At 50.7% G+C, this 14,921-nt stretch overlaps 1 protein-coding gene across 1 annotated transcript; it reads left to right on the top strand.

Moving 5' to 3' along the window:
* Positions 1-6,590: 6,590 nt before the first annotated feature.
* TRIM45 (tripartite motif containing 45) lies at positions 6,591-13,041 on the top strand. The gene is made up of 6 exons (XM_068698516.1): positions 6,591-7,035; positions 8,712-9,445; positions 10,038-10,167; positions 12,064-12,178; positions 12,390-12,516; positions 12,722-13,041. The coding sequence occupies exons 1-6, from the start codon at positions 6,668-6,670 to the stop codon at positions 12,868-12,870; spliced, it is 1,623 nt and encodes a 540-aa protein (XP_068554617.1). The 5' UTR covers positions 6,591-6,667; the 3' UTR covers positions 12,871-13,041.
* The last annotated feature ends 1,880 nt before the right edge of the window (positions 13,042-14,921 follow it).

Here is a 14,921-nt window from a genome sequence, read left to right as displayed (position 1 = left end):
ATGACAGGATTCACAAAAGTTCTTCTGTCCTTTCCTTCTGTGGCACCTAAAGGGTGGTGGTGGTGGGAAAGCAGGCTTTGGACAACATGCAAGAGGAGCCTGTAAGTCTCATGGTATTCATTTTCCATCCTAATAACATAGCATTAATACGTATATCCCTTATATTTTATTTCTTAAGTAATTGCATTGCCTTGGGAGCACTTCTTCAGGCACAGAAAACATGGGTCATTCTTACACGTCACTTCAAAGCCACCAATTCCCTGGGTGAGAGGAGCGAGAAGGCACAAGGTAGGCAAGGAAAGGCAGATGGAACCTGCAGTAACCTCCGCTAACTGCAGACGAGAAGTGGACTCCAGCAGTGGGTGGGGTAGAGCTGGAGGAGCAGCTGCCAGGCTTGCGTGTCCTGCCCTCCGTGAAGCTGTGCAGCAGTTACTTCACCCTTTATAACAATTAGTCACAAGCTCCCACCCAGCCTTCTTGAGAACTGCTGGGCGCAACTGAGACAGCACCAAAGAGGAAAAGGGTGAGTGCCTCTTTTCAGCCTAGCAAGTCTGCCAGCTCTGGTGACCAAGCACAGTTTCAGCAGAAGCTTAGAAAAAAAAAAAAAAAAAAAAAAAAAAAAAAAAAAAAAAAAAACAGAAAAAACCCTTGTTTCTGCCACAAGACATCTTTGCCTCCTCTGTAGGCCCTGCACAGCAGCTTGGGTGAGTGTCTGAGGTAGGAACGAGGAGTGAGGTGCTAAGGGAGAGCTACCATGGAGTAGAGAAGTGATCCCAGAGAGATGAAGTTCTTGCTGGGATACCTGAGTAAAAGCCTTTATACTCACCCTCCTTCCCTGATTCTCTCTCTCTCACACACACACTGTATGCACACACGAGAACAAAGCTTTGTCAGGTCTCATACTGACCACAGACCTTTATATGGGATGCTGTCTCCAAGTAACCCCCCCAAACGGCACATTTTGTTACCTCGCACTCACCCCATGGATGCTCTTTGCTCCCACACACACACATCTCCAGTGAGTGATCTGTAGCTGCTCTGTGAGCAGCAGAATTAATTCAGCTTGCTCTTTGCTGGATTGCTGCCCCATTTGTCCAACTACCTGCCACCATAATAGGTATATCCCATGGAATAACCTACTGTAGGTAATACCCTCATGACCCCATGGTCTGGGCAGTGAAGGGAAAAGGGAATGGCTCTATTTTCTTCTCAGTGTGAGCATTAATGTCTTACTTATCCATTTTCTTTAGCTTATAGGAACTTACTATCTTTACGGTGACCTCCTCTGTCTCAAACATGGCTGAAGGGGAGGTTAAAAATCTACCGGCAAGGCCTAAGGGATGTCACAGAACTTGCTTCCTTAGAAAATCTGGCTTGAAAGAATTCCAGTTTCATCTTCCCTTCCACAAAGGCAGGCAGGACACAGGAGAGATTAAAAAGAAGATATATATAGCTGGCAGAAAGCTAGAAGTGGCAGCAGGTGGCTCGAATGCTGCAGGGAGGAGGGGAGAGCAAGAATGCCTGGTCAGAAGCCACAGCAGGGGCAAGCCTGAGCAAAGCCAGCGCTGCTGGGCGCATCAGCTGCAGCTGCTTTTGTCTTCAAAGAGCCACTGCTGACTGAAAGGGCACTGCTGACCACCTTGAACTCTGTGTTTCCTGTTGCAAATCATGAAGATGTGAGAGATCAAGCTTTCTCTTTTTGCTGCCTGCTTTCCGTTTCATGTGTTCGCAGATCTCTGTGCCCTGTGCTTCCTGTTTGCTCTTTCAGGATCCAGGCAAGCACCCGTGCACGGTGTCTGTGCCTCTTCCACAGGTTTAGCCTGATGGTTGTGCTGTTTTGCTGCCTTCTTCCCTCACCTCTGCCATGCTCTGCAATGGTTTATGTCCTTCTGCTGCAGCGTGGGTTGGATGTGTGACAGCAGCTTACAGAAACGTACTTCAGAGTCATGCATGAAGGTGAAGAGTCTTGGGCTTATGTTAAACAAGGCTCTTCTGTTTCAGTTTCTTTTAGTCCCTCCAACTCAACCCCAGCCTGAAAGGAAAATTCTGCTAGAAAATTTGAAAGAGAGTCTAGGTGTGCACGTGTGGAAGGAGATGTTTGGTAGTGAAGGTGTTTCTCAGAAGAGCAATATTCCCAGAAAAGCCATGTAGAAAGCCTCTGAGAGACTCTAGGATAGACGTCCTCTGTTCTCTATCCCAGTCAGTGACCCAAGCAGGGGATGGGTGTAGCCTTCCTGCAGCAGCTGTCACATTCCCCATGCCTTCAGCTTCCAGAAATCGTGTCATGTGAGACTTGGCCTGGAGGAATGAGCTCATGTGCCTTTTAGGCCCAGAGCAGGCGGAGGTCAAGTGGCACCTCCTTTTTGGGAGGCAGACTTACTAATTTTGGCCTGATTCTGCTGTGTTAGAGAGCAGTCCTACTCCTTCATCTCTGGTGGGAGTCATCTTGGTCACTGATAAAGAAGAAAAAAAAAGACAGCTGTGTGGCCCCATGAGTTACAGGGCAATGCCCAGTAGCAAGAGCGCTGCAGAGTTAAGGGATGTACGTACTCAGCCCAGAAGTTTGGGCTGAGACAGCGACACATGAACTCACCCTTAAGCATTTTCTCAGGAGTCTTCTGACTCTTCTTGTGGGATTTTCCCAGTGACCTTTGTTTCCAAGCCTGCAGCCTGGGTTACACATGGCAACACCAGCAGCAAGAAGCTCCATGCAGTTTCAGTTAGAGCACTTGCAGGCCCTGATGTGTCTATCTGCAGGCTCAGAGCAGATGTTCAACAAGGAGCTTTTGGAGGTTGGCTTTAAAGTTCGGTGCTTGATTGCCACAGGAAAAATCCAGAAACGTGATCTGTCCCTCAGTTTTTGTTATAACTAGGCACACACAAAAACTATGCCTGAGATGGTATACACACGAAACCTGGACCAGCAGGAAGGTGTCACTCACAGAAGGCACACTAAAGACCTCTATATTATACTTTATACCCAACTGTGCCTGCCATCAGATCTAAATTTGCCTCACACCCTGTGCTGAGGGGCAGGCTTGGATGAGCTTACATCAGGCTCTGTAAACAGACTGATAGAAACAGACTCCTCAGGAGCCTAGCGGAAGACAATTTGGATTCCTTGTTGAACTGGGGATTTGGATATTCCAGGTGAGGTTGATGTAAACAGGAAGAGTCGTTAGCTGTGTGGCTAGGGAATAGACAACAGAAAACAGTTTGCATGGAAACAAGCAGTGGTGCCTCGAGTGTTCCCAGAAGACCAGCGTGGCTGCTTGGCATGTGCAGAGAAGCCTCTGAACCACAGCAGCTCCCAGGGCTGACAAACCCAGAGTGGAGTTGGAGCTGCTGGTCAGCTGGAAAGCAGCCAATGATCTGTTCCACTTCTCTTTTCTTGTAAAGTCCCCAGATAAGCTGCTTTCCTCCCTCCTTTCACTGACATTAACCCAGGCCTTGGCATTTCAAGAGGTTCTCCATTTTCTGTCAATAAGATCTCTTTCTGAGCAACTTTCAGAGCTTCTTTTTTATTATTATCAGTCATGTTTGACATTTCTGCAAGCCCTGCTCCTTGTTCCTGTTCACTAATGACTTTTTTTTTTCCCCCTCATAGCAAGACATTCAGAAAGAGCTCCCTAAAAGTAACGGAGTACGTAGGAATAGGGAAGCATGAGGCATCCCATTCCACATAGCACAGTGGTTTGTTAGCACACTACTCACAAAGATTCTAGGAAGGCAATTGGGCTTTTATGATTTTTTTTTTTTGGTACATGGTGAACAAAGTGTTGCCAATATTTCTTCAGAAAAAAAAAATATTAACGGGAAAGCAGCATAAAGCTCTCCTAAAATGGGCTAATTAGCAGATACAATGGAAATATTAGATAAAAGAGAGGAAGGGGGGAGGAAACCATCTAATCTTCCATGTCTCTGCATGATGATTCAGTGCTTAGTGTTAGGAAACAAGCAGCAGATAAACAGGAAAAAGAAGGAGCTCCAAGGAAAGTGCGGTAGGCAAAGAACAGGTTGCCCAGAGCAAGCGTACTGGGTGGCTCTGATAGTCACTTAACAATAGGAGCAGGAAAAAGGACAGTATGGAGAGGATTCCGTTTCAAGTAAATCTTGGGTCAAATGATGGGGGTAATTAGCTATCCATCAGCTCTTGTGGCAAAAGGAAATCATTACAATTTAGTGTAATTGAAATAACACATCTGCATTGGTTTGTTTTCATAACTATCCTCTGTTGCCCGTCAATGTTTATAAGTTAACGTGTTCTCTTTTTACCCTTACCTTTTGTCTGGCTACAAAGCAAACTCTGAGCAATCCAAGATGGGAGAGGGCGTTCCTGACCGATTCTTGCAATGCTTTGCAGCCCAATGTGTTTCTTGGAGATATTCACAGGGCACCAGCATACATGGCCCTTGCATTGCCGACCACAGCTTAGGTCTTTGTGGCATAGGTGCTTCCTCCACTGACTGGCAATAGCCAAGAAAACAACATTGTGAGGAAAAATAACCAAAACCAAAGCACCGCTGAGGTTTGTACTAATGCTGCTTCAGTTTCCCAGGCCACTGGGTTAGCACTTCTGCTGGCAGTTCTGCTTCTCTTCTTTCTCTGAGAGTTTCAGGAGGCTTTCATGACTGTTATCCCTCGCCTGTTTCACTGTCACTTCCTCCAGTCACAGGGAGGTTGCTGCAGATGTGTGCTGACAACTCCTGGATACGTGAATCAGCAGCGATCTGTCCTGTGCTCCAACCCAAACAGCCTCAGAGGACATGACTGGATCAAATTAGCTCAGCCGGAACATCATTTTTCCTCCGCAGTTGCCAGCTTTGACTTATTTCACCTTCTCTCTGTGGCGATGGAAGATGTTGCCTTTCTCTAGATAGCTCGCCTGTTTTTGCGCAAGGTCTATGTTATAATTCTTCTCCCATTTTCTTCCCACACCCACACTTACAGCATCATTTGCTATTCCTTCCACCAGAGTGGCTGAAAGAACCAATCTTTCCCCTCTGCCACGACATCTAACATCGTTATCAAGTCATCTCCTCTCACAATGACTGCAACTTTTATCCTCTCTAACCCCTACAGCAACCACTTCACTTGCTAACAGTTCATCCAAAGGAGGCTGCTAGACACCTTGCTTTTTTGATCAGCTTCAAGGTTTTCAGCACTTGACCGTGACCTAGCCTTGACCGCATAAAAGACATGGAAAGATTTGAGTGTATTGCACAAAGATGCCTTTGTCAAGCCATTATGAGTCAAAGCGTTGTTAACACTGTTAACGATATTAAATATTTACATATTGCTCGGTTTAGATAATCTGCTCTCAGCAGTCCTCAAAAAACCTGACTGAAGATCTCCCTTGCTTGTTGATTTTTAACACAATTTAGGAAATTTAAAATCCAGAATCTCAGACGTCATTTGTTTCATGTTGGTATTCAAAAGGGCCAGCAGGATGGGGCAAATAGGGACATGGTTTATGGGGTGATATTCGTGGTAGTGGGGTGGTTGGACCAGATGATCTTGAAGGTCTTTTCCAAGCTTAATGGTTCTGTGATTCCTAGGCTAACTAATGGGAAAGCTGGTGCAAAGTCCAGTCAGGAAGGGCTGAATGCAGCATGTTATTACCAGTATCATTGCTGTTAGTCAACGCGGCTTTATAGAAAAGACCTTTTCTGCTTTAAACAATTCTGACTTCATTCTTTGAGGAGCTTACAAGTTAGTCGGATAAAAGTAATTCTGTAGATACCATCTAAGTCTAAGCATCTTTAATGTTATCTCGTTTCAAAGCCCATCTCCTACAATATTCTGAACTCCCAGGTGAAATGAGTCAACGCAGTTATCGGATGATCTCCAAGGGCAGCCATGGAGGAACCTGGGCTGGGTGACACTATTTCTGCTTGGGTCACCCAGGCAGCTGTTCTGTTCTGGGTTGTTCACTGATTTTGTGAACATCCAGGAGGAAAACCCACAAAGACCTGACTGAACACATCTCGCAGGTGGGCAAAGGCTCTGTTGTGAAGACCAGCTGCGAAGGCTGGTCCAAGGTAGCCTTCAGCAGCTTTGTGGAGCAGTCATGCTCAGGTGTTAAACCTTGAAGTATGGGGATGGAAGAAGTGGAAACATCTGCCCATGGTGGGGAGAGGAGCTACTGCCAGAGACCTGGCTTGGAGAGGACAGCAGGTGTCTGAGCAGCAAAAACAGTGCCTCCAGTGCCTCAGCAAAGAGTGGGACAGAGGAGGAAGCGATCACACAGCGGATTTTGGTGTTTGGATGCGATGTGTGCGAGAGCACGGCACGTTGTGCCGGAGAGAGATGAAGCGGGAGGAGATGACAACGGGTGAGTTTGGGGAGCCCGGAGAAAATGCCCCTGTGGCGAGCACGCCTCGAACCCGCTTGCTTTATTGCACAGAAAGCTCGAAAGACAACCAAAAAATAAAGAAATATGTTAATAATAATAAATAATAATAATAATAAAGTGTCGGTCTTTTGCTGTTAGCCCGGGCCAACCGCCCCCAACCGCCGTCGCCCGTAGCAACGGCGGGGGGCGGGCGCCGGGTGGCCGTGAGGGGAGCCGGGGCGGGCCCCTGAGGGGAGCCGGGGCGGGCCGTTGGCGGCCGTTGGGGGCCGTTGGCGGCCGTTAGCGGGATGCCGGGCGGAGCGGGGCGGCGGCATGGCGGCCGCCTGGCGCTGCCCGGCCTGTGCCGAGCCCTGCGCGGCGCCTCGGCTGCTGCCGTGCCTGCACTCGCTGTGTGCGCCCTGCCTGAGGCGGCTCGGCAGGCTGGGGGAGCCGGCGCGGGCGGGCATCGCCACAGCCGCCACAGCCACCACAGCCACCACAGCCGGCGCCATCAGCGTGCTGTGCCCGCTGTGCGACGCCGAGGTGGTGCTGCCGCCGGGCGGGGTCGGGCAGCTCCCCCCCGACTACGTGGCGCTGGGCCGAGGCCGGCCGGGCTGCGACCTGTGCGCCCAAGGGGCGGCCGTGGGGCGCTGCCAGACGTGCGGGGCCGCCCTCTGCCCCTTCTGCCGCCAGGCACACAGGTGAGGCGCCTTCCTCCCCGCGGGGTGGTTTGTGACCTCGGAGGGGGTCTCGGCAGCAGGGCAGGAGGGAGAGGTGGCTGCAGGCGGGTTAGGAGGTGGAGAGGAGGAGGCTGCGGTGAGCAGGGCAGAGGAAAGTTTTATCCTTGGGATAAAAGCGTCAGGAAGCCTGGGTGGCCTTCTGAGGCAAGGAGGTCACAGGCCGGCTGAGGAAAACTCCCACAGGCACCAGGCAGGGCAGTCTCTTAGCCTGGGTTAATCAGCTTGGCCTTTTCCCTCTTCATTCACTGCTCCTTTCCATTTCATAGCAAATTCCTTCCCCAGAAGGAGCCGCTCGCTGCCCTTCCCCCTGCCGATACTGGTGCCTGTGGTGGAATGGCTTAGACTCTACTTACCTTTCCATGGGGCTGCAATTTTCAGCATACCATTCCGGTTAGCTAATGCCTTGCAGCCCCTGCGAGCTGCTGAAGAGCGATAGACCGAGACCTTGATCGGCAGCCTGCTGCTGCACTGACAGAAATAGCTGTACAGGGGCATAAAGCAGCAGAAAATTTGTCCCAGTGGCACGCTTCCTGTCATATGAACGGGTATCATTTCTTTGCCCTGTTAACATCTGCAGGCTTGCACCTGCCTTTTCCTGATGGTGTAACAGAACAGGGGCCAAGAAAAACAGTTTTGAAGCGATTTCTTGGTGGGCAGGGAAGATTTCTAAGTATCTGAGTGCTGCTGTCGTGTCTTGTGGAATAAGTGAGAGATGTCTTAGGTCAAAGTCAGGGAAGTGTCAATGTGAAGGACGTTAAGGAAATAATGGTAGAAGGCATTGAAAGTGTGCTGGACCCAAGGGAAATCACTGGGAAGCAAAAGCAAAATAGACCACATCCTGCTCTGTGATTAGCTTGCTTTGCGTTGCCAGAACAACTCTAGAGCTTGGTCTTTGGGGTGTTTCTCTGCCTGTGGCTCAGAGCTCCCTCTGCAACTACCAGAAGTCAGCTTCTGCACATGTAGTCATTAGTGCAGGAGACAAGGAAGGAGAAACAGCTTTTACGTTCTGGTCAGTAACTAGCTGACGGCATCCAAAATAGCACAAAATGAAAATACTCCCCTGCAGCCCTGTCACACGGTGGATGGCTGGGTAAAACAGGCTCTTCGTATCCAATCCTTGGTCTCCTCTGAGTGGGGTCTAACCTGTCAGCGAAAGGAAATGGGGTTTGACTTTCGTAATAATCAATGTTTTACCAACAGACTGTCGTCCGGCTGTTCCCTGAACTAGATTTCCCCCTAAGGGTTATTAGAGCTCATTTACCTCAGCCCATTTAAAGCTGGTGGAAATCGTTGGGCTGACAGCTAAGGAGCCTGACACTGCCTGTTCCTATCCAGACCTGACAGCCTGCTCCCTGGTCTCTGTGTGGCAATGGTGGGGCACGCGGTTCGTGTGTCTGAAAATTGTGCTGACAGCATACAGGGAGCCAGGGAGCAGCCTCTAATGAGCTGTTTGCAAATGCTGTCCTCTTTTGTCTGGAGCCTTGTCCTCAGGAGAGCACAGGTCCTTCGTGCAGAGCGAATTTCAGGGGATACAGGAGGGAGCAGCGCACAGTCTGTACAGACCGGTGTTCACAAGGGGTCTTGGGTGCTTGCATTGCATATCCAACGTGCATAAATTCGTGCTTGCTCCCTTCTAGGAGACAGAAGAAGACTGCCTCTCACGCTGTGACAGAGCTGGAGAGCAGCAAGGACTGTGGCCAGGCTGGGAGGCCTCTCTTTTGCCCGTCCCATCCATCGGAGGAGCTCCGGCTGTTCTGCGAGCAGTGTGACCAGCCCGTGTGCCGGGACTGTGTCGTGGACAGGCACCGGCAGCACCCCTATGACTTGGTCAGCAACGTTGTCCACAGGCACGGGGACTCCCTGCGGGTGCTGCTGGAAAGCACCCAGCAGCGCGTGAGCACCCTGGAGGACGCGCTGAGCCAGATCGATGGCATGGGCAGCGCCGTCCGCGTTCGTGCAGAGGCCGTGGCCACAGAGATCTGTCTGTTTGCCAGCGGGTACGTGAAAGCCATCGAGGAGCACCGGGAGCGGCTGCTGAAGCAGCTGGAGGACTTGAAGGTGCAGAAGGAAAACCTGCTGCACTTGCAGAAGGCCCAGCTGCAGCAGCTGCTGCTGGACATGAGGACAGGCATGGAGTTCACGGAGCGCTTGCTGAGCAGCGGCTCGGACCTGGAGATCCTCATCACCAAAGGGGTGGTGGCGAGCCGGCTGGCGAAGCTGAACAGTGTCGCCTACAGCACCCGCCCCAGCGTGGACGACAGCATCCAGTTCTCTCCCCAGGAGAGGGCAGGGCAGTGTTGCGGCTATGAGGTTTTTGGGGCCATTCTCAATAAAGTGGTTGATCCAGCCAAGTGTACCCTGCATGGGGAAGGTAATGGGGTGCCGTGCCGCTCAGTGCTCCCTAAAGTCACCTCCCTGTTCCCTGTACCCATCCAGTGTGCGGCTTAAGGCACCGGGGGCTCCCTGCAGGCCAGGGGGGCGGAGGGATGCAGCAGGCTGGAGCCCTGCTAGAGGTGGCAGCTGCTGGGGGTGAGATCCCACAGGAGCTGTGCCAAGCAGGGAGCCCGAGAGCCAGCTGCAGCCGCCCTCTGCAACATCACTGACAGACCCAGGGCTCCTTCGCTCCTTCCCATGTCAAAGGGTAAGCGCTGAGGTTCCCAGGGCTCCATGCTGCACGGTGGGGCTCTTCCTGCTCCCCCCAGCTTGCACAGTGCACCTGGAGGTGGGAAGTCTCCAGCTGGGCCATGAGCACCCTTGTCCATACAGGGTGGTCCATACAGGGCTCTCTGCGCTCTCCTGGTCCCCAGTGGTGCATTTGCTTTTTCCTGTGGGTGGAGGGAGCTGTATAGCCAGCAGCAGAGCCCTGGGTGTGCTCTGATAGGAGTGAAATGCTACCAAGTGGGCAGGAGGTGGCAATTGTGGCTCTTTTGAATCCTTTCTTGTCCTGTTTCTCTGCCTTGCAGATCTCTGCATCGCCCGTCAGAACGAGCTGACTGGCTTTACCCTGCTCTGCAATGACACCACGGGAGAGCAGATGCGGAGGGGAGGAGAGGCCGTCAGGGTCACCATCACCCACAAGGACAAGAAGGATTGGTGGGTATTTCAGCAAAAAAAAACAAAACACAGACAGTGGGTTTGCTTTTCTGTCTCCTTTCCCCTGGCTCCCTCCTCGTTTGGGCAGGTGGGTGGAAGTGCTTCAGCATCTGGGTCATGATCTGGAGGGGGAAAAGGCAGGACGGTTCTTCCCACCAGCATAGCAGTGCTTCCTAGCGGTCATTTACAGCCGTGTGGAGTTTGACTCACACTTGTACCGAGTCTTCAAGGTTTCAGTTCACAGTGGGTATTGCACATTGTCAGAGCGAGCTGTTGCTGCTTCCCCCACACCACCATCAGCAGACACCTAGGGTGCCTGTTTTGTTAATACCTAACGAGTGTAGAACAACATCAGAGTTAGACAGCCAGGCCACTCAGCCCAGGAACCTCTGGCAGTTGATGGAAGTGCTTAAATTAACGTTCTGGGGAAAAAAAAAGATCATTGTTAGGACTTCATCATTCTTCCTCCTGTAGTTGCAAGTGTTGAGCACTTTAACGTGCTTGGAGGTTTTCTAGCACAAGCAGGGAAGGCTGCACTTGACCTCCCATTTCCACAGTGAAAATAACCGACCAGAAAAATATTTTGTAACTCTTTCCATGCCACGCTTCTTCTTTGAAGCAGCGAGACCTTAATGCAAATAACAGAATCAGTTGGGGTTCAGTTCTTTAGAAAAGCTTCTGTTCTGTTTTATAGCGCACACACTGCAGCTAGAGCACAAAACCAGCTTAACTTGTTCCAGGATTCAGTCTTGGGGGGATGACCTGATGAGAAAAGGGATAGGACACTAAAATTCCTTGCTATGGGGAAGTATTGATGAGCCACACAAACTACTGGGTGCACAGGTGCCTGTCAATAAAATATCATTGTTCAAGAATATTGTTCCAACGTACCTTCCTCTGTCAGGTGCGCTCGTGTTGTGGGAAGGTGTAAACAGGAGGTTTATGTGGATTTTGCTTTGTGGGGTAGAGGTCGCTGTGGCCACATTAACTCAGTTTCTTGTTCCTGTGCTTGTGCAGTTGCTACATCCGTTGCTGAAAGCTGTCTGGCTCTGGGGAGAGGCACAGCAGCTACTGAAGAGCACGAAGTGTCACCACACAGTTCATGGCAGGAAATGATGTAGGCAGCTGTACTGATGTGAAGTGGTGGGGGATGGGGATTACAACCTGCAAATCTGGAAGATTAAAGACATTCATGTCGCGGGGCACAAGAGACTAATTAGTGAGGATTAGGGAGAACACCTCCTCTCTGCAGAGCTGCTTGCTAATTTTCTGCAGAAGGCTCTTCCTGTGAAACAGGCCATCAGTTCCCAAGGAACTAGCTGATGCTTTTTCCCTGTCACTCTGTCCACCAGCGTCCCTTTAAAACCTAGTGAGCTTCACTTGGGAAAGGGGGGATTCACCAGCAAGGACCTAGAACTCCTCAGAGAGTCGAAGAGAAAAGCTGGGCTCAATGCAGTTGGGTAGTGGTTGAAGTGACTCAAACCTGCCTTACGTCTTCCTCATGGGCTCTCCTGGAGGCAAGCTGCTCTTTGAAGCTTTGAGTTTACCCCATTTCTGAGGGCTCTTATCAGATGGGATCATCTGGTTTGCAAGTGTGCTGTCAGTCACCTTCTGCTCTTTCAGTGCTGCCACAAATCCTTGCAGCACAGCTTAGCTTTGTGTGACTTCCTTTGCATGGTTATTGCAGCTCCCGGTAGCAGGTGTATGTGAAAGCCGCTCAGTGCTCGAGCGTTGCTCACGCATCCTGTCGAGCTCACTCGAGACCCACAGCTGCTGAACATGGGTGAGGATGAGGAGCCGACCACATATCTAGGCCAAACAGTGGTTTATGTGTGAATTCGGGAGCAGTTTTCTGCCAGTCACTGACCTCTGGGACTCCTCTTTGTCTGTTCGTAGTGCAGTCAAGCCAACGGTGTGTGATAACGGTGATGGGACCTACCATGTTTCCTACAGCCCTGAGGAGCCAGGCTTATATGCTGTCTGCGTCTGTGTGAAGGGGCAGCATGTACAGGTAGCATTTCTTTTCTTTTTTTTTTATTGGTTCTTCTTTACACTCTTTTCCCTTTCTAAGTATTTGCTTAAAATCTTCCTAAGGATTGCTGCTATTGCTTGGCAGTTAAAACTGGTCATATTGATCTGTGACCGACAGGATCACCCAGTTGTTTTTCTGCAAATGCAGACATACCACCTGATAGCATCCTCTGCTTGCTTGTCCTCCGCAGGGCTCGCCATTCACCCTGACGGTGAAAAGCAAGTTCCGCAAGCACCAAGGAGTGTTTCACTGCTGCACGTTTTGCTCGAGTGGAGGGCAGAAAGCTGCTCGCTGCGCCTGTGGGGGGACCATGCCAGGTGAGCGTGCAGCTTTCTGCTGACGTCAGGAGGGTTTGTTTGTTTGGTCATTCCCCTTTTTTATGGAACCCTGGCAATTTTGGGTTTAAGTACACATGTACCTCCCGTTCTTAGACAAGTCCTGGGGCAGAAGCACTCGCTTCATGGCACATTGGGATTTTCTGACCCCCTCTTGGTCAAGCTGATGGTGCCTTTTCTCTTGCAGGTGGCTACCAAGGCTGTGGCCATGGGCACAAAGGCCACCCTGGCTGTCCCCACTGGTCATGCTGTGGACAAGTCACAAAGAGCTCGGAGTGTTTGGGGCCACCCAGTGACAGCTCACAGAGGAGCTTGCTCAGGACGGTGGCACTCTGAGCAGCCAGGTGAGCCCCTGGGAGCTCAGGTCCTTCCTGGTGGATGAGCGCAAGCCACGAAGATCCCCGCAATCACTACAGAGCCTTGTTGCCAGAAAATACACAGTGCGACGGGTGTGAACTGAGGAATGGGATGAGGGAAAATAAAATTGTGCCTTTTGTTCCGCCTGGGGTTGTGTGTGCAAGGTTGTTTTGTGCCCGAACAGGAGCAAATTCCAGGAGTTGTACTGATGCCCGCACTTTTGAGGACTCAGGACCTGTGGGTTCAGCCTCTGAGGGGAAACTCGGTCTGAGCAGTTACCTCACAGGAGGGTCAAGGTGTACCTCATTCTGTGGGATCAGCAGTCTGCTGTCCTTCTCCAGAGGCCAAAGCTGCTTGTTGGGGCGCATTCCAGTCTTTGTGTTCGTGCTTGGGAGAGGCTTGGCAGCCTCAGCGCAGCCTCTGCCTGCCCCTCAGGTACCTGGCTGGGTTCTGGCCTCGGATGTGTGCATATAGCGCAGTCGTACTCCTGGGAATTGTTGTGTTTGCAGCTCTCTTGTTTTCTCCAGGTGAGCTGTAGTCTCGTTACACCCTCCCTGCAAAGTAGGAGCAAGGCAGATCAGTAATTTAACTGAAAAATTCAAGAAAAACCCACGGCACTGATGAGAACAGGAACTAGAATGTAATTCACTTGGTCTGCGTGTTCTCCATGGAGGTGGTTTGGGACACAACATTGTTGGGGGTGATGTGGGATCCAGGAGAGCATCCGTCTCTCCAAGGAAAGGTTTGAGGGCTCTGTAGGAGCCAGAGGTGCAAGCTCCCAGGTAGCTGTCCCAAACTTAGGGAAGAGCAGCATCAAAAGATGTATTTCAGCAGATCTGCTGGATTTGCAACACTGATTTTAGGAGAGCTTGTTCCCTTCACCCCAGGGGAGGAAGGATGCATCTACTGGGTTTGTATGCATGCTGCCAACCTATAGCTGGGGAAGCAGCTTCTTTGAGGAGGAGGAAGAGGCAATTTCTTGTGAGGGCACCTGCTAATGTGCAGATTGCTGCCTACCACTTGCCCGGGTACCTTCCTGAACAAAACACGGTTGTGCCAATGACACCGGGAATGCTGCTGCCCCGAGAGTAACTTCAGCCCCAGGTGCGTGTCGCTGGGGTCTCGTAGCACTGCCTGGGGAGCCGGGCTGGGGACAAAGGTCTGACTGTTGGTCACTGGGGAGAGGAATGCTGCTCTAGTGTCAACAGCGGGGGCTGGTTCTGGCTTTCTGAAGGATAATAGCCGGGTTGTTAAAGTAGAAATCTGTGCTGTCTGTTTGCTTGCTCAGGCCTAAAAGACTGATGTGTTGTTCTTCCCTCCTACAAAGCCAGTTTGGGAACCTCTTCCTCCCAGCAAAGGAGACAGATAGCCTTATGCAAATGCTGGTTATAGCTGTCCATTAATCATCCAGAAAGGGCTGTCAGACAGGGCAAGGTTAGGCAGTTTAAGTCTCCAAGTTAGGCAATTTAAGCCTCCGAGCTGCTGACTCTGAAATTTCAAAGTGAAAGTTTAATTTGAGGCAATCTTTAATGGAACAAACCGTAACCCATTCTTGTCCTCGCTATGTGCTCAGAAACGGAAGATGTTGTAAAAAGAAATGTGGCGGTTTTTTTCTGTGCCTTTCTATTTCTTGCCCTCCCACCCCTCCATGTGTGTCGGTTTTAATTGGAACTTCCCAGTTGTGTTACAGAGGGAAGGCATAAGCACGGCACTGCCTTCTCGGCACAAAAGTTCTGTCTAAAATATCACTGTCCTCTCCAACACAGAGGAGCGTGGAGCTGAGGAACGTGTTTTCATGTTATGCATCTCTTATACACCCTGGCGCTGACATTTTCCAAGAAGCTGATCGTGAGAATTACACCAGTGAACACAAAACCTTCAGGGAACTGCAGCCAAAAAAAAAAAAAAAAGGAAAGGAAGTGATGAAGGTGAGGAGAAGCTTTTAGAGGCAGGAGGATGACTTAGTCTCCAGGCAGGGAAAACATGGGAGGGTAGCGGATCCTACTGTGGTGATTCTCACCCATTTCCAG

The sequence above is a fragment of the Anas acuta genome, chromosome 1 (assembly GCF_963932015.1).
Source record: "Anas acuta chromosome 1, bAnaAcu1.1, whole genome shotgun sequence".
Lineage (NCBI taxonomy): Eukaryota > Metazoa > Chordata > Aves > Anseriformes > Anatidae > Anas > Anas acuta.
Note: the sequence above shows the minus strand (reverse complement) of the source record. Positions and strands in the feature narration are given on the sequence as shown.

Coding starts and splice junctions, on each gene's coding strand:
- TRIM45 (XM_068698516.1), top strand. CDS start 6,668: ATGGCGGCCGCCTGGCGCTGCCCGGCCTGTGCCGAGCCCTGCGCGGCG. Junction 9,446..10,037: donor GTGTACCCTGCATGGGGAAG/GTAATGGGGTGC, acceptor TCTGCCTTGCAG/ATCTCTGCATCGCCCGTCAG. Junction 12,179..12,389: donor TGAAGGGGCAGCATGTACAG/GTAGCATTTCTT, acceptor TGTCCTCCGCAG/GGCTCGCCATTCACCCTGAC.